The sequence below is a fragment of the Syngnathus acus genome, chromosome 15 (assembly GCF_901709675.1).
Source record: "Syngnathus acus chromosome 15, fSynAcu1.2, whole genome shotgun sequence".
Lineage (NCBI taxonomy): Eukaryota > Metazoa > Chordata > Actinopteri > Syngnathiformes > Syngnathidae > Syngnathus > Syngnathus acus.
In genome coordinates this window covers 13,572,905-13,598,786 of record NC_051100.1, presented here as the reverse complement: position 1 = coordinate 13,598,786, position 25,882 = coordinate 13,572,905, and the positions used below count along the sequence as shown (strand labels likewise).

Sequence of the window (25,882 nt, the reverse complement as noted above, 5' to 3'; positions counted from 1 at the left end):
TAAACCATCTTGAGCCAACTTGAGTCGCACGTCTGCACACATCCCAACTTGAAGGTAGTCATTTCCTGTGAGTCACGAACAATTTGGTGTGGCGGCGCATCCCGTCTGGCAGAGGTGCCGATTATCAAATGGAGTCGTATGTATGCGCCAGCCAGGCTGATCGGGCTTTTTTTACCCACCCCTTTAACCTGCAACACCCCCCTGGAACTTGCACATGCACTTGTACACAAACACAGGCACTCATGCTCACAACACGCTCGTGTGCGTTGGATGTGTCAATCATCTTTTTCTCCACGCATGTCCTCAAGTGCCCTTTGCGCGTTTGTGCGACATCAGGGTGGAGAAATGGTTTTGACATGTTCCCTGTTTCGACAGACCTTTGACAATTCTCACACACATACACGCGTGTTTGCATGCAACACCAGACCTGCTTGTTTTTGAGCATTGGACTTGTGTGTGTGTGCGCGTGCGCGCATGTGTGTGTTTGTGTGGGTGGATGCGTGCGCACGCATGTGACCCTATTGTGCATCTGACATGTCTGCGATATAACAAGCCACGCAAGTTTTTTGAGCCCTTGCGTGTATTATTGCGGCCATGAGTCGTCAGAAATGTAGCAGGAAGCGCTGATCCCGCTGGAGGTTTTTCTCAGTCTGGATGATGTGTCCAAAATGGAGCTGCCAGCTTTTCTTTCAAAGCGAGCGAGTGGTCGTGTGGCTGCCTTGCGCCTACACCCAACGGCAAAACTCAGTTAAGTTTCTCACCTTGGTCTTGTTCACAATGTGCGCAGTCTGACTTGATCCCTGGCCGCCCGGTCTCTCGTTCATGTCTTGAAAGGAAAAGTCCACCTCCAAATTTCCTTGACAATAGTCTGTTCTTTGCCGGGACACGGCAGTCTGACTAGTGTGACTAAATCCGGCCGCGGGGAATCAATTTGTTGCTTGCTGTCGACGGAAAATGACGTTGTGGTCACTCGGCTCTCAGGTCACGACCGATGGCAGCTCCGCTTGCAAAGTTTGACCTTGACTATCCCTTTAAGGTGGCGTTGCCGTTTTGAGAATGGGCCAAGGATGGAGAGCGGAACACTCCAGCACGGAAATGACACGCAAACTTTTATTTCAAACAGCACGAGTTCCTTTGCCAAAAGAAAATTAAAGTCATGATTGGCAGCCTCGCACGCGCGCGCGCGCGCGCGCACGCACACACGCACGCACGCACGCACGCACGCACGCACGCACGCACGCACGCACGCACGCACGCACACACACACACACACACACACACACACACACACACACACACACACACACACACACACACACAGTTTGTGCAAATCACAAAGATGTGTGGGACCGCTGCACAAGTACCACAAGCATGTGAAGCAATAAGAAACACTCGCCCTCTAATGACATCATCAGCAGGTGACCCCCCACCCCCAAAAAAAACATCCGGCTCTCTTGCTCCCCTTCAATATGAAGGATGTAACGTCTGCCGGCGCAGCAGCCGGTCACCAGTAGGGCACGGCGGGGTCCACATGGTTCCAGCTTTGCCAGCCCGGGAAGAAGCCGCTGCACATGCGAGGGCTTTCCAACAGCTCCAGATCCTGCACCGGCATCTTGATGCTGCTTGGTTTTGTGAGCTCGGTGGGAGGCAGCGAGGACACGCTGCCGGTCCAGCCCGCGTGCTTGACGACGTAGTTCTTGCCATCGTTATTGTCCCAGAAGGTCCGATCTCTGACTTCGAAGCGGACGCAGAACTCCACTCGATTCTGCGGGGGGATGTCGGCAGGAAGGTCCAGAACAAAGGCAAAGGTGTCGGTGTCGTGGGCGCCGTAGACGTTGTTCATGAAGGTGCAGTCCACCTCCACAAAGCTGGTCCACGAGTCAAAGGTCACCCGCAAGCGCACCGACTTCTCAAAGCCGGCGTTGCGCACCTTGACTGTGCCGGTGAGCGAACGGTCCTGCAGCGAGCAGTTCTCCAAGCAGACAGAGTTCCGGATCAGACGGTTCCGGAAGTCCAGGTAGTCTGCTGAGGGCTGCTTAAAGTCCAGTGCCAGGCTGCACGCAGAGTTGATCTTCAGTTCCATGGCGGCGGTCTCCAGGTCGCTCATGTCGAACTGCAGCTCGCTGACGCGTTCCTCCTCATTCTTGGAGAAAATGCGCACGGCGGTGAGCGACATTCCCTTGGAGTCAGCGAACACCACCTTCTTCTTCTGGCCTTTGCTGCTCCAGCTATCCTCGTGCGAGGCCATCCGCTGCTGGCTACTGAGGCAGGGCCTGAGCGTGGCGGTTGCGGTGGCTGCCCGGTCCCGCTGGCCTCGGCTCTTGGTTCGGTGGAGAGAAGCCTCGTAGGAGCTCAGGAAGCCCCTGAGAGGGGGAGAAGAGTGGCCCACGTAGAACCGCATGGCCGCATCCATGGGCATGACTGGGCCGGGCATCGCCGACGGACTGAAAGACGGCAGAAGTCTGCAGGAAGAGAGTGCTGGCTGAGCAACGCACTTACAAGCCAAGCCGCCACACCGACTCATGATCGTCACGTCGCTTTGGACAAAAGGAGAAATGGCACAAGTGCAAGTTGTCCATTTCAATCCTCCGACATCTTGAAGTCAATGTCAAATTACTTTTTCATCTTGTTTGACAGGCGGTAAGAAAAGAAAAACACAACCCAAATCGGTGTCAATTATCTGTCAAGCAGGCCAACAAAAGTTGAATGAATTTGTCAACCGCGGCCCTTCGAAATGCTGCTGCCTCGACCAGTGTTTTTTTTAAATTCTTTTGTTTTCAATAAGCAAAATCATTACCCCCCCCCCCTTCGTGGATTGTCATCATCTGGATGCTCCACAACTTTTCAAACTTTGAGATAACACGGAATTTTTACTCATTTGATTCCTTCTCGTGTTCAAATCTGAGTCCGAGATAACAAACACTTGTAGTTCAGCCGTTGCGTGCTTGGCACGCCCACTGTACTAAAGTCAGCAATTCACTTGACATGAAGTTGAAAGAAGTTGCTTTGCTAAAGACCGAGAAGTGAGGGGGGAGGGACAGCTGTCAAACTTTGGCCCTGAAAGCGGAAGCGACGTGACGAGTCTGACGACTGGCGCAGGACATTTTGCAGCTCTCACCTGGCGGCACTCATGGAAAACAAAGGCTCAGATCCCAGCGCTCCAACAAAAGTCTGCTTCTACAACATTTCCTGGCTGCCGTCCCTCGTCTTGTTCTTCTTCGTCCTCCTCATTGGGGCGTGACTTGCCTGAGTGGTGAGCGGTTCCGCTCAGCTGTCTTTCTAGCGTCGAATGCTCCCCGCACCGGCCAATCGCGACGGAGCGGGCGGGCCGGCGGGCCAATGAGGGTCGGTGCTGGCTTTGGAGGAGGCGTGTCCCATGTCAGCTCGCTCCATGAGCAAGATGGCGTCCAGATAGCCTGCGCCAAAGACAGCTAGTGCTAGCTGCCGGCCAACTCTCCTGCCTCAGTGGCGTACACTAGTGCAGCAGAAGTGCGCAAGTCGAACGACGAGAGCGCAGTAGTGGAAGCTGTTCGAGTAACATTTTTCCATTTCTGTCACTCGCACTCTCACAATCAAACCTACGGGTAATTTTGGAGTGCTCAATCGGCCTAGCATGCATGTTTTGGCATGTGGGAGGAAAGTGAAAGGCCTGGTGGAAACCCACGCAGGCACTGGGAGAACATGCAAACCTCACACAGGAATTAACTGCATGTAAAATATTTCAGCTGCACGGGTGAGACATTATTTCCACACCTGCTACGTGTCCCATTGTGAATGTTAAGAAACCACAGTCCCGACGTTGCACTCGCGTTAACTCAAAGGACGTTCTCGATTCAATACATACAGAGAGAAAGGACGGTTTGTGAATTCTCAACCCGCATGATAATAAAAACAGAATCAATGGTGGTGGATGAGGCCATTTTGCTCAAGTTGTCCTGACACTTGTTGATTTTGGAGACACGCAGGCGGGTGCAATACCAACAGAGACGCAAACTGCAGTACAATTCACATAGTGTGCGTGTGTGCGTCCCCGGCTGCAAAGAGGGTTCACTTCAGGTCAACAAACGTACGCAAATTCACTCATTCACCCTTCGTCTCGTTTTCACTTATGTTGAGCTTTCTCACACCCACCGTTTTGGTGCAATCGGCCTGGGGTGTAAAGTCGAGATTTTCATGGTTGCCTCACGACAAGCGCGGCCTCAACGAGGTCACCGGCACGGTGAAATGACTGTAAATGTTAAGTGAGTGATAAAAACGAAGATAAAACAACTTCAGACCATCGGAGGATTGACCAACAGGCTGAACCTTCGCATCATGGCCTCCTTGAAAGGAGTGGGGCGTCTGACCTCAGCGGCGTCCCAACATGAGAAGGGTCACGTGAACACGCCGAATAACCAATGGTGACTTTGTTGTTACGCCTTCGAACGCCGTGGACACGCAGCAGACACAGTGCGGGCTTGAGTCTCACGTCGTCCACGTCCAAGTCAAACTCAGACAAGATTTCTAATTCATCTCCACTTCTATTTTTTTTTTTTTTGTGTACGTCCGTGTTTTGGCTCGTTTCCAACAAGAAAAGTACGCGTTCGTTGTTCTTTGGTGTGTCCTTCAACCAAATTGTAACTGTTTTTGAATCTAAAGTTTTGTGTTGCTTTTTCGAATGTGTGCCTTGATCTGTTTTATATGTTCATCCTACAAAACAAAACTTGAACGTTTGTATGCTGTGTTTCTGCTACATAAAGTTTGCAACAACAAAAAACAGACAAGATTCCTCAACTCGCGTGGCATACTTGCGCCCCCTACTGGCATGACTGCATACGTCGCCCACCATTGTTGGGAGACATTTTGTTGCCTCAAATCGCCTCGTTTAAGCGTTTGATCACATATATGGAGCAGAGTGCGAGTGCGAATGGTTGTTCGTCTCTGTGTGCCCTGCGATTGGCTATCAACCAGTTCAGGGTGTCCCCCACCTACTGCCCGATGACTGCTGGGATAGGCACGCCTGCGACACCCGTGGGGACAAGCGGTACAGATAATGGATGGATGGATGTTGATCTGGTCAAGTGTTGGCAAGTGAGTGAACGATCCGTTCAAAACGAACGCATCTTTTCAGTGAACGAGAGTGAACGAATCACTTCGTTTTTTTCTTTTTTCTTTTTTTCCCCCAACGTTTTACCAGGTAAGCCAATTGAGAACACTTTCTTATTTACAATGGCGACCTGGAGGCAAGGTGTGTGAAGTGTCTTGCCCAAGGACACAACGACATGTGACTGTGACAGAGCTGGGATCGAACTGCCAACCCTCCGGTTACTAAACGACCCACTCTACTGCCTGAGCCACAGCCGCCATACAACTTCAACCAGTAGGTGTCGGTAATGCCCATTGAAGCTGGTGCCACCTCGCCGTAAAACAAAACGAAGAAGAAAATGACGTAACTTCCCCTTCACGAACGAGTCGTGAATTGCATTTCCCGTTCACCAACGAACGAATCTGTGAGTGAACGAATCACTCAGTGAGTGAATCACTCACTGAGTGATTCGCATTTCCAGTTCACCGTGAGAACGGATCAGTGGCTTTCCCGTTCGCGAACGAGTCAATGAGTGAACTGCCTTCCTGTGCATCAACGGATCAGTCAGTGAATATGTTGCGTCTCCTGGCGTGAATTATGTAAGCCAGAATGTAGATTTACGATTTACTTATAGTAGGTTTTAAATAACGTGTATGCATATATATGCCTAAATGTTGTTATTCAATATAGCGACTGCAGTTTCACATTAGATTGCTGGTTTGAGATGTACTTTTATTATTATTATTATTATTTTAATAAACATGTATGTTTTAATTTGTCTGGTGTTTTATTCCTTGTTTCTATATTCGCCAATCAAAACATAAAAATCAGACATTTGGTTAACTGCTTTATATGACAATATGTATGTGTTTTACGTTGTTATATGAGTTGGTGTCCCCAAAATTAACAAATGTCGGCATAACGTTTTTTTTTTTCAACCTTTTATTCAAACACAAACACATTCAATATAATAACACCATCAACTACAATCCAACAAATACAAAATTAAAACATCAATGTCGGCATAAAGTGTGCAATGGCCTAGAGCAGTGGTCCCCAACCTTTTTTGCACCACGGACCGGTTACGTGTCAGAAATATTTTCGCGGACCGGCCTTTATATAAATAAATATAATTATATATTTATTATTTAAATATTTATATATATAAATATGATGAAATAAAATGATACGACTGGCATAAAACCAAATATAAACCACATAAAAATAAAACGTTGAATTAGTGGGAGCACCGAGCTCTTTTCTCAGAAATGAGCCGTTCCCATCTAGGCGTAATCGGAGACAATGACACCCGAAGTGGTTAAGGTTTGTCTTTAAATGCAGGATGCTTGGTCTCCATGTGCCGAAGCAGGTTTGAAGGCTTCATTGCCTCGTTAGCTAGCCTTTCGCCACATATGCGGAGTGCACTTGGCGCGTCAGAGTCACCTGTGGCGATAAATCCATATTTTAAGTAGGACTCCAGAAATGTTCTTTTAAATGCAGCTTTCCTTTTCTTAGAAGTCGTAGCCTCTTCTTCTTCAGTGTCCTTATTGGACGTTTTTCCCTTTCCGAAGAAGCTTTCCAAACTTCTCTGTTTCTTGCTCATTTTTGCTTGCCTCGCGGGCTTGACTGTGGTGACATGTCACGTGACCGAGACGAGCGCCCTGTGTCAAGAGTCCTTATTTTTCAGATGCACCGACAGATGTAATTGGGAGAGATTCGCCAAAATTTTTGTATTTTTCAAAATAAATTCTTACTCATTTTTGCTAGCTTTGCGGGCTCGACTGGGGAAACATGTCACGTGACCGGGACGAGCGTCTTAACCTGAATGAATTGATCGTCAATGAAAATAAATAAATAAATAAAAAAAAAAAAAATTTAATTCTTTTTTTTCCTGTGCGGCTCCGCGGCCCGGTACCAAGTGACCCACGGACCGGTACCGGTCCGCGGCCCGGTGGTTGGGGACCACTGGCCTAGAGGCAATGCTGTCTGTCACTCACTCGTGAATCTTCGCGAACGACCATCAGCAGCGCCAGCGAGCGTTAGATGGAGGAGGGACTTTCGAGTCAGTGACGTAATTTCCCGTTCACGAACGAGTCAGTGACGCAACTTCCCGTTCACGACCGGGTGAGAGACTGTTGCCAACGGATCAGTGTTTAAGTGTTGTATTATAGAAAGAAATGTGTTAATTACCCCGAGCCAATTATTATTATATATATAAAATAATTGGGGGGGTGGGGTAGTTGTATTGTTTGATGTGTATGGGTTGTTTCCACTGGATATAAAAAAAAAAAAAAAGCCGTATCATTGTGTGTGTGTGTGTGTGTGTGGGGGGGGGTCCTTGAACGATTCATTTGAACGGATCTTTTGAGTGAACCGATTCTAAAGATTCAGTTCACCTAAAAGAACTGGAATGCACATCACTAATCTGGTCATTTTCTGTACCTCCTGTGTGCTCGTTATGTTTTGGTCTCCACCTGCTTTCGACAGCCCCGCCCCTTCCGTCCATGTCCTCGAGGGCCGCTTTTCTGGAGGTTTCAGACGTTTCCCTGCTGCAACACACAAAATTTCTATTCACATTTTATTACTTTTGCAAATGTAAAATACACTATGGGACTGTGGGGGCGTGAATCTGCTGTCTTGTTTTGAAAGTCAGTGCGCCTAAACGGAAGTCACGTAAGTACGGTTAAGACAGTAACTACCACAAGTAAGCTGACAAGTGAGACAGGAGACATCAGACATCAAGCATTGACAAGCAATTCTTCCTTTCTGAACTGAGGGTTCACTGAAACAAAGTAACCACCGTGGACAGACAAGTTGAAGGTAAAAACTTCCATTCATTTTTATTTGATGTGATTCACCAAGTTGGCATTTTTTAACACAACTTTATGTGGACAAGCAACGCCGTACGATCAATGAACGCAACTCAAGGACAACATATGGCATAGCACACTGCAACAACGTTGTGCGAGAGCGCAATGTTCCTCACAGCTTGCTTTATGGGACACTAAAGTGTGTGCGTGTGTGTCCGCGCGTGCGTGCTTGTGCCAGTGCCGGGCCGGCCAGCTGATGCCGCCATCGCTCCGCGTTATGCCGCACTCCGAATTGGAAGTTAATGTCAGTACCAGCTAGATCTTCATCGGGTTCCGGTGTGCTTTAGCAGGAACGACTGCGTCTGTATCAGGTGGCGCCGCATGTCGGCCTCAGCTTTTGAATGTGTTCCGCACGAGAGTCTTCAGAGTCTGAGAAGGCCCAAGTGTAAAAGTGGAACTCGGCCACCGACACGAGCGTGGGAGGACCGACCGAGCGCCATCCCGTCTTTTCTAACCAAGCCGCTGGTTTTGTGTGAAGCGCACGTGCAGCCCGTCGACGGGGTGCACAATGGGCACGGTCTGCATTTTGGGCAAGTCCCGGGTGGCCAGGGTCCACTTGCATGTGGCCACCAGCTCCACAGCCAGCGTCTTGAGGACCATCTGGGCCAGCTCTTTGCCCACGCAGCTGCGCACACCGCCGCCAAAGGGCACGTAGCTGAAGCGGGACAAGCGGTTCTCCTCGCGGTCCGGCCCAAAGCGATCCGGATCAAAGAGTTCCGGAGCTTGGAAGACGCCGGCGGTCTCGTGCGTGTCCCTGATGCTGTACATGATGCTCCAGCCTTTGGGGACCTGGTAGCCCTGAGAGCACAAAGACGTACGCAGAACCCGTGTGACTGGTTAGGAATGTTTAACCTTTGACTTTAGTTAGCGCCTTGTTACAGCTGCAATGATTGTGCCAAAAGACGCGCAAAAAGGAAACAAAAAAACGCATCGTAATGATTTTGCATGATATCTGCATTGCATGATAAAACCTGCAGTCTGAAAGAGCACGGCGCATCCCAACGCACATCCACGCCCGCCCGATTCAACAATTGCAGAGGAGCGGCCAATTCTGATAAAAAAGTAACACGACGGCCGCAGAAACAAAGTCATTGCACATGTGTGAGGGAACTTGTGCTTTTGACCCTGCAGCTTTTTCTAACCCCCAGCCCAATTCTCAGGCCTCGTGGCTTTAAGCTTTCAGAGGTAAGCTTGAGTGAACAGACACAGTGATGTTTGAGAAAGTGCAGCACCAATAGACCACAATAGTCTTCCTCTGAAATTGTTTTCATCTTCACAAAACCTCCTGTGCCAGTTGGGGGCAATTAAGGACGAGGCGAAGGCGGCAATCGGCATACCAACACGTGGCTGCTGGCAAACTTAGGTTCACTGTGTAGTTTTGCTGTCATGGGTAGCTGGAAGTTTACTTACGTCCAACTCAAAAGTCCGCAGGGCGGTCCGGTACCCTCCGGAAACTGGCGGCAGGAAGCGAAGAACCTCTTTGATGACACAATCCAAGTAGCGCAGCCGGCTCAGCTTGTCCAGGCTCAAGTTAGCCCGAGGACATCCACCAACGTCTGTGAGGCTTGTGAGGCCTTCAGAGTCTAGCTCGGCTTGCAGGCGTCGCACGGCCGTCGGGTGGCTGAGGAGCTGCAGCAGGAGGGACGTCGACGCGCTGGCCGTGGTATAGTGAGCGGCGAAGATCAACTCCACCGCAGTTTCCTGCAAGGTCAGCCAGTTTGCGACATTGAAAAACTTCCTCCACTGCTTCTATCTTTGTATTGAAGGCTCTTACATCTTCATTTCTAGAGAAGGCCCTCACCGAAGGATCTGAGGTTGCGGGCTGTTTTAAGTCACCATTCAAGTCGTACAAACAATTCTTAAGAAGCTCTCAGCCGCCATGTGCACTCGCTGCAGTGCTCACGCCAGCCACACGGTGGCGTCTTATAGCAAAGCACCAGTGCAAACGTGACACCCGTACCTTGAGCTCCTGAATACTGAGGTTGTGGCCGTGCTCCTTGGCACTGGCCAACATGAAGTCAAAGGCGTCCAGATGTTCGCGGGGCTGCTGCTGCTCCATCTTCTCAGCGATGATATCCTCCATGTGGGCGTGTAAAATCTCTCGGGCTTTGATCCCCTGCGAAGAACAAGAAGACCGGTGAGGTGCGCAGCAAGTCAACGCTGGACACGCTTGAAGGGAACTCGGGAGGAAGGAAGAAGCCAAACCCGAGCACACGAAGATGGTGGCTCGAGTGGGCAGCTGCGCGTGACGTTTAGGCCACGAAAAAAGGACAAAACAATCTGTCTGGGAAGGAAAAGTACTTGAAACTGTCATATAAATCAACCCCTCGCCCAGGTGCCCTGTTAAATCGATGTTCGCTTGATTTAACTCCAACTCAGTCCTGTTGATCGTCAGAAAAAGCATTCATTTGGAAAGGAGGAAGGAGACTCAGGCATGCATGTTGCGAGCGGCGGACCTTTCGAAGGCCGCTGAGCGGCACGTCCACAGGGAGCGAGAAGAGATTGTCCATCAGCTGCTCAAAGACGGCGCCCAGGTAGAGCACTTGCTCCTCATCCAGCTGCAGACCCAGCAGGACACTTACAGCGATGCGGAAGGTCAATGACTTGGCGGCGGCATACACGTCCACAGCATCAGGCCGCGCACACCACTCGCCCACTTGGCGGCGCACCAGCGCCTGCAGGCGCGGCAAGTAGGACTCCAGAGCGCCTCTGCTGAACACCTTAGCCAGCACCTGGACATGGACACCGAGTCATGGTGGCGCCTTAACAGGTCGCGAAAAGGATTGGATCTGGTTGCTTTCATGCTTCTGAGGCAATTGAGAAGAGTTTTGAGCGCTGAGTCAGCCGGTCGCAGACTGCAGAGTCAAACATGCAAGAAGACATAGGTCACAAGACGTGACCTTGGAGGTCTCCACCGTCAGTAGCAGCTTTGCAACGGGTTGCACACATAGGCACAAGTGTCACTCGCTGCCTCCCTTACTGACGTCACACAACCTGTTGGTGACATTTGGGTCATCTGGATGCTTGAGGTCTCAATTTGCTAACACGTTGCAAGGGGTCCCCCTCAGGGTATACGCCTGAGGCGACTGGACCAGTGGCCAAGCCATTGGACCTGTGAGGTCACAAATTGATTGGGACGACTTGCTGAAGCCAAGTCATGATGCATGTGATGTGACTTGAGCTGAGCTTGCGAACGCCCCCCCCATGGCAAAGCGGCTGTATACGTACCTTCCTCTTGCTCTTGTGGGCGTCGCCGGTGGAGTTGACGAGCGTGTTAGGTCCCAGGATGATGCGCGTGCTTCGCGGCCATTGCGTGTGCACCAGGCTGTGCTCGCCCATCAAGATCTTGCGGATGTTTTCTGCGCCCGTCACCCGGATGACGGGCTTGCCCAGGAGGTGCGTCTTGAACACGTTGCCGTGACGCCGCCTGCGACACACGTGGAAGTCGGAGCCCTGCATGTGGACAGGCCGCCCGTCAGACTTTTCCCCAAATTAGCGACTTCTGCTTTTCTTGCTTTCTGTAAAAATGGCAGCCTTCCCAACTTGCAAACATCTCGGGGCTACCCCAAATACGCATGCACGCACACTCACCTCAACGAGCCAGTGCAGGGTCTCCCCGACCAGAGGCCAGCCCATGGAGCCTTGGGGCAGGGGCAGCGGGTTTCTTGGGTCCCTGGTCAGCCTCCATCGGAAATTCCACAGTAGGCGAGTCAGCGCCAGCGTCAGCAGCGCGCACAGTAGCCACATTAGGGCACCCGTCACCGCCTGCACGTCAGCCAAGTGCCAATTCCGGAACATGTCCGCCCCGTCTTGCCACCACGCGCACGGGAAAGCATCCGCGCGCACGCACGCACACGCACCACACAGCTCGTCTCTTCTCTCTCTTCTCTGAGCCGGTCGGGAGTTCCCACGCGCCTGCGCGCACGCATGGCAACCAACTGTAAAGATCTGACACTGTGGATTTTTTTCTTTTTTGTTCTCAGTTTGACTATACTGTATGTTGTAGTGATCAAAAAATGCGGTGCGTTTGGAATCATTCCTCCATTCTTGACTCCCTCTTCGCTACCACAGAATTGTGTGACCGCGTGCGCGCGCGTGTACATTTTAGAGACTTTCTACGTCCTTTAAACACAACTTAAAAATATAACCCAAAAAAAAATTAAACGCGTTTTTTTGAGTATTTAAGAAGTTGAACGCGAGTTTTCTTGATATATGCCCCCCCCCCCCCCCCCAAAAAAAAATTCAAATCCAAGCAGCGACCGACTAGTTCCGTCGTTGACGCGTTTCCGTCTCGCTATACCGGAGACACGAACCAAATCGCAATGATTTGTTCAGTGTATCTCGAAGAAAAGCAGAAAAGCTTTTTTTGTCATCTGCGCAGGCCGACAGCCAAAACGAGGCGTTTTGGGCAGTGCAAAGTACACGCCCGCGCGTTTTCAGTCGAAGGTGCATGGGCAGCAGAGGCAATCGCAGCAGTAGATAACTGACAGGTCCGACGATGCGTCCATTGTGACTTGCAGGAAAGAGAAAGCAAGTTGGAGCTCATCGGCCTTCCTGCGGCGGCCGCCAGGCGGCAAGACTACATGTGCGCACGCGGGCTCGTACGCAGGAAGGGGATGGATGCGCGACGCCCCGCAGTCAATTATTCCAAACACTTTCCGGCCGGCCTGCGCTGTCTTGTCGGTCACCGCACAAGCACATCCCGATCGCGGGTGTCAAACCACCACCACCATGGCTGAGCGCGCGTGCGTATGAGCGTGCGTGCGAGTGTGAGCGCTCACCTGCTTGCTGAAGTCGAGTGTGAAGTTGAAGCGAGGTGACGGACGGTGCGCCTTTTTATTGCCGACCCACCTTCGCAGTGACGTCAATGGCGTTATGTTAAGCAGGCGGTGTGCACGCGCAGCGGCCAGCCAACGGCGTGAGGAAAAGAGAGAGAGCAGAACAGACAGGAATCAAATAGTTGTTCAGTTGACGGACGGCATTATTGGGATCCTAGCACGTCATCATTATGATGCCGCGGTCGGAAGTCACAAAACACTTCAGTTGATTAGCATTTACGGGATAAAAATGTGCATTCTCTCTCTCTCTCTCTCTCTCTCTCTCTCTCTCTCTCTCTCTCTCTCTCTCTCTCTCCTTCCCAGTACCAGTTTGAGGTCTCAAAGGATGGACTCAAGCGCACCTGGTTGACATCACACAAACAGATCAGAGGGTGACCTTTGACCTGTCAGCTATACGCACTGTGTGTGAGTAGAAAGTGTTGAAATGTACACACAGGATGATCCGCGCAGGCAGTGTCGAGCACACACACACGACCTCGCCTTGACATTTCCATTGAATTCATCATGCGAACACAAAAGTTGAAATGAAAGGAAGCCACGTCATCTTTTCTCATGAGGAAAAGTAGCACCGATTTTTTTTTTTTTTAATACTTAATGGAAATGTCCCAGACAAATGGGTTGCGCTGCTCCTTGCGCTGTGCCGCACTTTTTGCTTTGACTTGAGTGCCATCCTGCGAAAGTTACACGTCTCGTCCTGGAGTGCTCCAGTTTGGTGGCTCCAACGTCATTCCCTCGGTCAGAATAGATTCACCTCCTGGCCAGCGGGGGCGCTTTGCACATCACTGGCGTCGGGCGCATGCAAGTGCGAACGTGGCGGCCGGAGAGGCAAGCAAGCGGTGGCAACCCGATGGCGACGGCGTCCACCAGGCGAGGTGCTCGTCCGCCCTGCCCGCCCCGCCCGAAAGTGCTTCTGGCAAAGCGACGCTTTAAGTGTCAAATGTTAGGTTCGTTCCCAGTTCTTTATCTTTAATGCTCACTATGCTAACAGTAATTACCAAGAGGCCGCCTTCACAGTTTAACTATTTAATGTATGCCAGAATGATCGATGCACAGCTGTGGAGCCTTTTCTGCGAGATGCAGAAGAAGGTCTAACTCCCAGCGCCAAGGTTTCTGGTCTTATACTGCTCTGGGCCGCAAGGAGAGAACTCTGCCTAGCCCAGGGATGGGCAAACTACGGCCCGCGGGCCACATCCGGCCCACGGGACCGTTTAATCCGGCCCGCCAACCCTGAATTAATTGTATTATTAAACTTTTTTTTTTGTCATTTTGCCTGCAATGACTGCGTTTCCCCAGTAGATGGGGAACCGCTCGCCTGCGCATTTACTACCGGAAGCCGTGTCAGAAAGCTCGGTGCACACTCACAAGTGCGTGTACGTACGTACTCAGTAGTACGGACATGGCGCACTCGCGCTCTATTTGTATCAGTCCCGAATTTAGAGCGTGGGCTGTGACGACAGCATTCTTGTAATTCGCTCGCTGAGCTTTCAGATACAGTTTTACGCTAAAGCCACCCACAAACCTTCCCCTGGAATCCTTCCATTAAAATGAGTGGCCCGAAGAAAAGAAGTGAGTGCCGAATGTTAAAAGAGTGGCCAATTTGGCTCGACGTACGCGACGTGACGTTCAGCCACATCAACCCGTCACAGATCGAGGTAAACGGATCTCTCCTAAGAATTGCCACAACAAATTTTACTCCAGACTATGATGCACTAGCAAAAAAGGGAGACCAACAACACTGTTCCCACTGAAAATGAAGGGGAGGCTCTCAAGTTTGTTGTAAAAAAATGCATTTTGAATATGATTTGTACACATAGCAGGGATTGAAACTAGCGACCATTCTCATTTTCAAACAATGCAGGATGCTCAAGGACATTGATGCACCACCTGTTTGCGACTAATCTTAACCTGTAAAGTTCTTAAGGCTTACTTTAAGGAAGTGTTTCCCGTTTCCTCACCTCTGTTACCAGGTGTTTGTGAGTTAAAACTCTGCTCTGATGTTCAGATACCCCTCACCGTGTTGCCGTTTTGATTACTTTATTTGGATGTATGCTTTCACCGATTCTTCAAGATGATATATTTGGTCAGAATGTTTGCTGTTTGATGTGATCTCATAAGATAAACATTTTTCATTAATCTGACCTGCAGGCACTGAAGTGATGGAGACTGTTGTTCATAATAATAGTGTCGTATTTTATGAGAATCACTGATAGCAGTTTTTTAGTGATTTTTTTTTTAATGCTGTTAATAAATGCATTTGTTGTCAAAAAACGTGTTTGGAATATCCATGCTTTACTACCTACTAAAGGCCAAAATCTTTTATGCAATGACCTTTACAGGTCGCTTAAATTACTTCACACAAACACTACGTCCATCTGCTCCTGGTTCGGCCCTACGGTCCAAATTTAGAACCCAGTTCGGCCCGCGAGTCAAAAAGTTTGCCCACCCCTGGCCTAGCCTGTGTGATAATGTGTGACCTTGTAGTCTTAACTGAGAGCGACTTCTACATATGTGCAAAGAGTGTCATAGAGAAGAGAAAGCTAATGAAGCAAGATAAGGGTTACAGCGATATAACGTCATAGCTCAAGCTACCTAGCTAATCACATGTGCCAAAGAGGCCTATTCTAACACAAACTCACTCGAGTCGCCCGATAAGACTCGCGCGACGGCCAGTTGTGATATGTGGTAAGATGTAATACCTTATGTGACCAGCAGAGGTTTCTACAGTGGTACCTCTACTTACAAACTTTTCGAGATACGAATCGGAGCCTCGCTAACCAATTTTCAACTTCCGAACTGACGCACCAGACCCCCGCCCCTCCGCCCCGTCTTGACTCCTTTGCTCTCCCACTCCCTGTAGGTCTCAGTGCATTAGCAGTGCAAAACCAAGTAGCGTAGTTGAGTATGTCTCCTAAGATATCATTGTGAAATTCAAAATCATCCGATTGTTTCCTCCCCGTCCCCCTCCCCTCATGTATGTCTTTGCCTTGTTACCTGTAAGCGTCTTTGGGTGTTTGAAAAGCGCTATACAAATTTAATGAATTATTATTATTATTATTATAAAGGAGCATGGCAAATGCATGCGTATGTCGAGCTCGGTGTTGTGCCAAACTATAGGTATCCCCTGCTGCAGGAGCACGCAAGCATTGAGTGAAAGGCGAAACCAGCTTGTTTTCAATGAAAACATGAAGAACACACTTTTGTGTTTGTCAATTTCCATCTTTAGATGCTAGGTCCCTAACCCTAACCCTTTTTTTATGTTCTAACTCGCGTTGTGCACGAGGTGCGTTCAGTGACCACTCACATAGTCGAAAACTCAGTAATTACACCAAAAAGCAATTCCGAGTATGTGAGCACATTGCAAAGAGTACGTGGAACAATACAGTAATTTATTAGCCTGACTTTTTCTGTGTCTTCTCAGGGGTAATTTTAGCAAGTGTAGGAAATTAGAACAGGTTCCCACCTCCCCCAGAAAAGTTGGGAGGTCAAGAATAAAGCGACATTTATATTTTGCTATAAAGGTTGGAAAAAGCAAAAATAAAACTTGTTTTGGTTTTCTGTGTGTTTTACGCAGAGTAATAGGGCAAAAAGTGTGACTTTTTGGATAGTCCGGCCTGTATTATTTGCTTTTACATTGATTCCTATGGGAAGCATTGCTTCTGCTTACAAACGTTTCTACTCACAAACCTGATCATGGAACCAATTAAGCTTGTAAGTAGAGGTACCACTGTATTGTCTTCAGCAATGTTATTAAGTGAGAAATACAGAACCAAGTAGAGAGACTTCGGCTATTAATGACTTGACGCAGCATGTAAATAAAGTTCGAGGGTTCAAACAGACAACGCTTGGTCAGTATAAAGATGAACAACACACAGCCCACTGCCAGTGATTCCGCGCTTGGCATTTCAGCGGGAAGAAACCCGAGTCTTTTTGGCCACCGTGAGTTTGACTTTCCAATTCGAGTTTTGTGCCCTATGTTATTTTGCTGTTTTGTTGCCCCAAAACCCGATGCCGTGTGTTTTTTACCATGACAGTTTCCAAATGGTCCAAATTTGTTCTTATTTGAATGTGTTGACATCTTACCCGTTCGTTCATTCCAAACAAGTTGGAGTGAAATTGAGGAAGTACAGAATCCAACTTAAATCAACTTAGGTCGTTTGCTTGGTGTTTTCTCAATCTGGGTGGGTCATTTTGCGGGCTGGGTCTTAAAAGGATGTGGGAATCTTTCAACACCATCCTCAGCGCCTCTTGACCCATCCGACTTCCAGTTAGCCAGGGGAGCGCTCGGCAGTTTTGAACGGAAGCGCCAGCGGAATCCATTACGGAAGCTGCAAATTCCACGCAGCAGGAGAAAGGCACGAGTGGCCCGCTCCGGGGATACGATACACGGCGAGGAGGACGTTCCAGACCACCGGCCAGATTAGAAGTGAGGAGTGCCGGCGACACCTCGATTGATTGAAATGCTTATGACGTCCTCGTCTCCGTCGTGCGGCTTGACGATTCCGCTCTTCTTTCATTTGTCCGATACGGCTGCTTGGACGGACCCGACCGAACCTTGCTAGTAAAATACTGGGCTGAGCGACGACAGCGGTAACGCGACCGGACCGGGCCCAGCACATGCACTAGTAGATCACCATAACGTCCGAGTTGCACCGCTGCAGTGCTCAGGGGTGTCCACTTCCTTATCCGTGGGGGGCAGCGGCTCGGGGTCGTAACCCGTGCCGGGGAGGCGCTGACGATCCGTTTGGATCTGGCTCCTCTGAAGCCCTCGCACCAAAGCGTCAAGCTGGATGGCGACCTCGTGCCGCAACTACGGCCGCATCTCTTCAAGACAGGAATGAAGAAACCACAACTGATGGCTATTGAGCTGATCAGCTGAGTGCTGATTTTTGGCACTCACGTATTCCACTGATGACTTATCCGTCGGTCCGTGCGGGACCAAAATGCGGCTTTTGGTGAAAGGGCATAGATTCCACTTGAAGGCGCTCAACATTGTTGACTTTGTGTGTGTGAGTGTGCGTGTTGTGGCAATGCAATGGACTGGCCGTCTTTGTTACACTCTGACACACGAGCGCCTCGGGGACATGAGGAAATGAGCCCTGGGTGACCACCTGAGCGCATTTAGAGATGTTTACGTTAAAGCAGGAGTAAACAAAGCAGAGAGGAATCGTCCTCTCAGGGAAGGAAGCGTCTCCCGTTCATGGACCACCTGTTCTGCACACACAAACAGAGTGTTGTGGGATAAATTGTGTTTGCTGTTTATGTTTTGAGGAAAGTCATGACTATATTTGGCTGATGTTATTAATGTGTGCACGCGCGTGTGTGTGTGTGTGTGTGTGTGTGTGTGTGTGTGTGTGTGTGTGTGTGTGTGTGTGTGTGTGTGTGTGTGTGTGTGTGTGTGTGTGAGCATATTCACATACACGCAGGCTCGGTTTGACTGAAGTCCTGGTGTGCTGTAAATGCTCCAATCTCTCCTAGTGGATCCGTCCATGCCAGCGACATGTGGCGCTGGGCAAAGCAATGAGAATTTCTTCCACTAGATGGCAGAGAGTGTCATTGATCCGCAGTATTGCAAAAGCTCATTTGGTGGTGTGGCACCATGTTTTTCTCAAGAGCCAGATCGGTTTGTTCGCCATCTACTCGGGAAAGGAGGGATGATTACGTGCAATACTTTGATCCCATTGGGCCGTGTGGCCAACCAAACATTTGTCTTGAACAATGAGCAAGTTAAAGAATCCCAGAGCTCATTTCTAGCTAGCAACGCACAAAGAAGGAACTGCGGCCGCCGCTTTGGTTGCTCGCTTTGCTTGCTCGCCCGCCTTGCTCGCTGGCGTGGCTCTGCCCGGCCTCGGCAGTTCCTGCTTTCGCTGTAGCGCCTGCGTGCCGTGTGATCGCTCCAGCCATGCAGTGGTGTGCTTGCTACAAGAAGGATTCTGTGTTTTTGCCAAATACTGCCAGAACTCGCCTTGCGTGCAGTTGGTAAAGCTCGAAGACTATCACTGCCAGTTTTCTCTGTGAAATTTTACTTTCAGGCTGTAACAGATGATTAGCATTTCAGTCGGCAAAACTGATCTGGTGGCGGGGCAAACGGAGCTTTTTCTTTGGAAAAACGAAAGCTTGGCACGGGCTCAGCGGCTCCGCGTGTCACTCGCCGTCTCGTACGCCATTGTATGCGCCCGGAAGCAACCTGCCACCGTGACTTATCTGTGCCACGCCCCCACCGCTCGCTCGCTCGCTCGCACACATGCACTCCCGAGGGTGTGTCCTCGTGACTTCCTTTCCCCTCAAGCCTGTGACAAGCAATGTTTTGAGAGGTATCATTTCTTTAGGCAATTTCAACTGCATTGCGGATTTGCAAGACGTTGGAGGAAGCTTGCAGCCTTTTCCAAGCTCCTCAACTGCATGTCAATGTCTTACGCGTTCTTCGTTCTATCCAGCCTTAAGCGGCAGTGCGCTGTGTACATGGAACTTGCGTGAATTGGAGCTCTCGTCTTGTGCGGCGTTAACGGGCGTATGTCAGGATAGTGCGTGTAGGAGCCGCGCACCTCGTCAGCATTCGCAAAAATCCGAATCGCCACCGTTTTTCCCTGACTGCAATCATTTGACGTTGTGAGATCATGGTCATTTGGACTCAGCGACCGCCCAAATGTTTGAATGGCAACGCGTCCATCGGGCCTCGGGCTTGTCCTCGTCAGCAAACGTCGCCGGAAGGCAAGCCTTTGACTTCGGAATAATTTTGCCGAACGGCAAAGCGCCGCCCCCTCCCAGTTTGCAGATATGCCCGCGTGTCAATCAAAGCTAGCCACGCCCCCTCACTCCCCGCGGCTCCTGTCCATCATTCTTTTCTTCTCATTGTAGGAACTCATGCATGACAACACACACACAATGTCAACTCTTTGCATTGTGTGTGCATGTGCGTGTGACTGGCACTTCATTGCCAGTTGGGTTTCCGACGCTGTCAATCATCCAACAAAAAAAACACCAGTAGGGGGCCCTAACCCCACTGGTGACATTTCTCAGCAAATAGCGCAGCTGCCTGAGGACACGCCCTTCTCGAGAAAGTCGTTTGCGCTGTGCCTTGATGCCACTTTAGTTGCTAGATTATTTTTCGACCGGCCGAATCACTTATATATACAATATATTTGCTGACTTTTCGAAAAACTGCTAAAAGGCACAAAATGAAATAATAATTTTGTCAATTATTTTGTCAATTTATTCATCACTCAATTTTAGCCACTCAGTTTGAGTCATGCCAGTGTGTCAGCTCATCTAGCGTACAAGACTGAGGCAATGACATCATCAATGTTTAGCAAGAAACACTTAAGAACATCTTGTTCCTGTTTTCCTGCAGCGACACCTCCCGCGGTCCAGCGGTGGAGAAGCCGAGCGGCGGCCTGCAGGTTAGAGCGCTCAAGCGGCGTAATGCTCTCTTTCCTCTTTAACGGGATTAGCAGCCAGCGGCGCCCTCCGGTCAAGCGTGCGGCGGGAAGCCAGCGGGTTGTTGGGCAAGGTCATGCTGCCTGCCGCCACCCTACATGTGCGTTTTCACGCTGCAGCTGGATGTATGCGTGTGTGTGTGTGTGTGTGTGTGTGTGTGTGTGTGTGTGTGTGTGTGTGTGTGTGTGTGTGTGTGTGTGTGTGTGTGTGTGTGTGTGTGTGTGTGTGTGTGTGTGTGTGTGTGTGTGTGTGTGTGTGTGTGTTGGGGGAGGCGTCAATGACAAATGGGAAATTATTGCAGAGACAGATTGTGACGTCAAAGCAGGACCGGGCCTCGGTTCTACGTTCATGGAGACCTTGAAAATAGAAGCACGCAGCACAATAGAGATGAGATGGCATCTTTGTCGATTTGCACAAGTAGAGAGAAACGTAAGAATTGCGTGCCATCAGTTTGGGCTCACGTGATTAGGTGACATAAAGACACAGATGAATGTTACAACACGGCGGTTGTTGTGACATGTCAACAAAAAAGGAGTTTGTACCTTTTTGCATTCCAACGCATGCAGTGCAAAAATATATTCGCTCACACACGCACACACACACACGCACGCACACACATCATCATCATCATCATCACACACACACACACACACACGAGGACGCACTCAGCCCTACGTTGAGTCTTGCCAGTGACACATGTCCGGTCCGCAGACACAGACGGCGGCCAAGTTGTGTGGCAGAGCCTGAAACGTGCAAACGGTGTGTTGCCACATGTGCACACGCGGCAGAGCGCCGCTCCCCTTTAGGCCTTCTTCTTGCTCCCATTGCACATTTGGTGCTGCAACAAATGTGCCGCTAATGCTCCCGAGAATGCGGCGGCGGCCGCTTAGAGCGTCCTTGCGCTCAAAAAGGCGGCGCCTTCTCAGCCTCGAGCGCCGCTGGAATAAAAAATAAAAAAGGACTTGTGCTTCATTTTCGGTCGCACGTGATTCAAATGTGACGGGTGCTGTGTCTCTCATGCCCCAAAAAAATCAAATGGCACGTCAGCAAAGACGTCTCGGCAAAGGATTTTCTTCTTCAGCCTCCTGTCAACACTCGCTGCTTAGGAGCGCTGCTGGGGTCAGAGGTCAATCCCTCTGGACCTTGGCCAAGGAGAGCCCACTGACAGATCACGAGAACACACACACAAGCTTTAAGCGCAAACACAAACGCGGCAACAGCAAGTGTCTGGAGTCAGTCTGTCGCCGTGGCAACCAAAGATCCGACCCCTCTGTTCGGACTGCTTCCCGTTCGCCCCATGGAAAGGCCAACAGGAGCCCTTAAACATTTTCCGTAACATTCATCTTTGTCTTTATGTCACCTGCAGTTGACGCACAGCTGTGAAAGAACTGGCCTATTGAAAGTTTTCAAAACTGCAGTTTTTCAATCCAAGTCACATTTTTACTGATTTCATCAAATTGGCCGTCAGCCGTCTCCAGCGCCGTGCATGGCTGCCACGCAAGTGTCCAGCAACAATTCAACTCCTGTCATTCCAAACGTTTAAATGGATCTCATTTCTTGAATTCCACTCTTGGCTTTTTCTTTGGCTGCATCTCACACTAACCATGACCGCTATTCCTCTTGTGCCTTTTGACATTCTATATCCAACCGTCCATCACTCTCTTGACAGTTTTGTTCTCATCTTTAATCATCAGAGCCTGATTGAATTTGATTGGGTTATTGACTCTTACGCCAACGAACGATCTGTAACTTTGGGAAACTTTGCCGGCACTCGTCGGTCATCAGAAAAGCGGGCGCATTGAGCATTCCGTCAGTCTGACCGAGTGGCCGCCTCCGCTTGGTTTCCTATCGTAGCCATGTGCGACCCCTACCCCCCTCCCCGAATCCCCCCCCCCCCCCCCCATTCCGCTAATCTGCCGCCGGGCGCCACTTTACCGTCGGCCGCGTTCCTCATTGGTGCAGAAGCAGAAGAAGAATGAAAAAGAATGAAAGAAGAATGGAGCTCTGTGTGTTATTCTTTGTCATTTTGTTTGCGGGTGAGCGCGCGGTCAGACCATTAGCATTAGCACCATGCCATCAAATGCACACGCGCGCACGCACATCAGCTCACTCTTCAATGTGCTCTTCATCTTGCTCATATTTGCCTTCGTGTCCTTGTTGCTCTTGTTGTGTGTGTGTGTGCGTGTGTGTGTGTGTGTGTGTGTGTGCGTGTGTGTGTGTGTGTGTGTGAGAGAGTGAAGTCAACATTGCTGTTATTGTGGTTCACACATGTAAAAGTATCCAAACTAAGAGAATCCAACCACAGATACGAGAAAAGGATTGCTTAAGTTTTGGATGCACTTGCAAAGCCAACACTTGGTGTTGGCATTGTTAGTATGTTAGCATCCTCCATCGACACTTGCTAGGCTACATTCCTCAACGTTGTCAGCATGTTTGCTTGCGGTCGCTTACGCTCCTGGAGGTTGCGAGGACTAAGTGAAGGCTCAGAGGGGACGGAGCCTTTTCTGTCGCCACTCCCTCTCTTTGGAAGGTCCTTCCGCTAGGGCAGGGGTGGCCAAACAGGCAGAGACTAAGAGCCACATTCTTTACTGTGTTACCGCAAAGAGCCACATCATACACATGACTACACATGAACATCACCCCATCCCTTCCCCTTACACACACACACACACACACACACACACACACACACACACACACACACACACACACACACACACACACACACACGCACACACGCATACACACGCACACACACACCCCCCTCTGATCAGTCAAATTTATTGTGTGACATTATCATGATAATGACAGAAATTGACTCCTACAGTACTAAGACCACAGACCAAAGACCACATTTTCAACAATGAACATTGTCTGCATTGTCTCACACAGACAAACTCTCAGTTCAACAAAGTCCACAAACAAAAACATAATAATTTACAATAGCGTTTTTTGTAACAGACAGACCATTCGTTTTAGTTTGTCATTTTCAGGAGACAAGATTTCAATGTCACTGAGGCATTTTTTAACAAACTCCCATTTTTTAACGAACGGGCTTTTTAGCCCGTGCAATGTTCCAAGCCAGTTGAAACAATGCAAGCGTGACAGTCTCTGAGTGCTTCGTAATTTTTTTTTAAAACAGTACTTGTTTTTCTGCCTGACTTTTCAAAGTGTCCAACTTGCGCTTGCGAAATTCAGTCCCTTTTGGAAAGTCCTTATCGATATTAGCATGAAGTGAGCTGAAGTGGCGCTGAAGATTTGAAGCTTTTAAATGCACTAATGACGTCCAACATATCAGGCAGAATGGCTTGCCATTGCGTTCAACAAAAAAATATAAACTTTCCCACTCTGTTAAAAACGTCCCATGTTCATCTTCATATATCCCTTTAGCTGAGCATTTTTTCCTTGCCATTTTGAGAGCGAAATTGACACTCCTCGAATGGGTTTGTCCCTCCTCCTTTGCGGGATTTCATCTCATGCACATGCGCGTTTGACCAAAATACCATATCGAACTCAAGCGAAGCGAACACACACAAAAAATAAACACAAATGTTGATATGAACGTAAAAGAGCCGCATGAAACCAGGCAAAGAGCCGCATGCGGCTCTCGAGCAGCGGGTTGGCCACCCCTGCGCTAGGGCTTAGGACGGTGTGCAATGCATGTGAGCGTGCGTGTTCTGCTTTGGGCATGTGTGCTTTATTGTTAGCTATTGTGTAACTGTTGTTTGGATTTGTCTTCACGTTTTGCTCGATTTCTGAACTTGAGGGTCTGTGGCAGGGGGATTTAGGAGAGTCCGGATCCAATTATGCCAGTTAGGAGGGAGGGGGCAGAGGTCTGATTAGGCCAGGCGTCGGGAACCTATGGCTCACCAGCCAGATATGGCTCTTTTGGTGATGTTATTCAAAAGAATACATTAGTACACTCAAAAAATCATTGGTCTTAATTAAAATATATGCATTTAATTGTATCTAGCCTATTGTTTTTTTTTAAATGGTATGGCTCTCACGGGAAATTATCTGTAAAAAATGGGCATGTATGGCTCTGTCCGCCAAAAAGGTTCCCGACCCCTGGATTAGGCCATGTCTTGTCGCCGCCTCAACAGCTCAGCTTGAGGGCGAGATGCGCGGCTAATTGCCTCCATTTAGACGCAGGCCGTGACAGCTCGCTGGTGAGGAAGGACACATACAAGGTCACACACAAGGTCAATTGTGTTCACGCTTTCAATTGTCCGCTAATGAACACGGACGCCTCGTTAGCTTGGGTTCAGCGAGTACACAAACGGCGGCGCGGCACCACAAGCCTATTTCACGCCCGGCCGCACGCCGGACAAATCAGATCATCGCAACTTTCGTCATTCCAACGTCAGCACATGTCACCGGGAAAATGAAGGGAGGGGGTCACCGAAAAGGCGCAAACGCCGGCGTCAGCGCACGCACAATGGACAAGGAATGCACCTGTGAGCATGCTAACTCTCTCAGACACACATGCATGATGCAACTTGATGCACGCACACACACAACATGACACAGGAAAATCACATACGCAGCATGACAAAACGCACACGTGCCCCTAACGCAATCGTGCACATCAATCGTTTAATGTTGATGAAAACTGATCTGAGGTAAGTCAAAGTGTCATCAGTTTGAAACTACAAATTTGAATGTGGCTCAGTTCCAAAATGAAAAAGTTTTGCAACTGCTTGATGACGACTCTGATCATTTGAATCAGGTGTGTGAAGGAGGGAGACCTGGAAAACAGACTGGAAAGCGGCTCCCGAGGACTGGACTCTCCTACCACTGCTCTACAACGACCAAGTAAGCTCAGTGTCAATGTGACATCCTTTTTATTCCAAGTAAAATACTATAGCTCAATTGCTTCACACTAGTTGCTAGCACAAGAAACCATTTCTTCTGCTGTGAGTTTGAGGGTTGTGTGTAGGATCTGAGCTGTTGCCAGTTTTGGACTCTGCGTGACGTGAACAACAAATTCAGTGATGACGAAGAGGAGAGAAGAAAAGAAGAGGGGCAAAGAAAGAGGCAGAAGAATAAAGAGGTGTTTTGCTCACGGTTATTTTTTTTTCACGGTTACACCCATGTTGGCATGTTTGAGTGGAGAGGCCGACAGCCAATTGCTTTGTCCCGTTTGCGCCGTCGCCTGGCATCATTGGGGTCAAAGGCTGCCGCGCCTTCCAATTAATGAGCCCGGACACCCCGAGCCCCGAATGCAGCGGCACAGGTGCGCTATGAGGGCTTCCACGCGGCGGGTCGCAGCGAGGGCCCGGCAAAGGCGGCAAATGGGCTGGCCGGTGTCCAAGCGCTAACTGTTCACCCTTGTAATGAGATCATGCCCACTGAAGGCTCCAGAACAAAAGGCTGTAAATTGCCATTAAATGCGCAGCGCCGCAGCCTCGGGCGGCCCCCTTTGATCGACGAGGCCTTTCATGGCCGCTAATGGCTCCTGACAGGCGCCGCCAACAGATTCTGTGACAAACTTGTCGATGAGGCCGAGGGGATTTTTGAACTTTGCCCACTCCTGCGGCCCGGTCCCGTCTTGGTCCTGGCCTGGCCGTTCTGTCAAACAATCACACCCATGACCCAATTGAGCAGTGGTCCCTCCCCGATCACCTCAATGAGCTCTATGTTGGCCGGCTTTGTTTGGATGCTCATTAAACACT

General features: G+C 49.6%; 2 protein-coding genes and 1 long non-coding RNA gene across 4 annotated transcripts; 1 reads left to right on the top strand and 2 right to left on the bottom strand.

Annotated features, from left to right (window-relative positions):
* Window positions 1-1,255: 1,255 nt before the first annotated feature.
* On the bottom strand, window positions 1,256-3,565 carry LOC119134927 (protein phosphatase 1 regulatory subunit 3C-B-like). Its single transcript, XM_037272185.1, has 2 exons — window positions 3,119-3,565; window positions 1,256-2,462 (listed from the first exon to the last, which is right to left on the bottom strand). The coding sequence occupies exons 1-2, from the start codon at window positions 3,130-3,132 to the stop codon at window positions 1,505-1,507; spliced, it is 972 nt and encodes a 323-aa protein (XP_037128080.1). The 5' UTR covers window positions 3,133-3,565; the 3' UTR covers window positions 1,256-1,504.
* Window positions 3,566-7,752: 4,187 nt separating this feature from the next.
* LOC119134996 lies at window positions 7,753-25,256 on the top strand. Of its 2 annotated transcripts, none has more exons than XR_005100472.1 (3): window positions 7,753-7,885; window positions 24,937-25,022; window positions 25,147-25,256. It is a non-coding gene; the product is annotated as an uncharacterized LOC119134996 (long non-coding RNA). The 2 variants fall into 2 exon arrangements; XR_005100473.1 differs by lacking the exon at window positions 7,753-7,885 and adding an exon at window positions 20,095-20,280.
* LOC119134911 (cytochrome P450 26C1) lies at window positions 7,880-12,150 on the bottom strand. The gene is made up of 6 exons (XM_037272150.1): window positions 11,527-12,150; window positions 11,164-11,388; window positions 10,392-10,667; window positions 9,896-10,051; window positions 9,346-9,636; window positions 7,880-8,733 (listed from the first exon to the last, which is right to left on the bottom strand). Exons 1-6 carry the CDS (start codon window positions 11,731-11,733, stop codon window positions 8,386-8,388), a joined length of 1,503 nt encoding a protein of 500 aa, XP_037128045.1. The 5' UTR covers window positions 11,734-12,150; the 3' UTR covers window positions 7,880-8,385.
* Window positions 25,257-25,882: the final 626 nt, after the last annotated feature.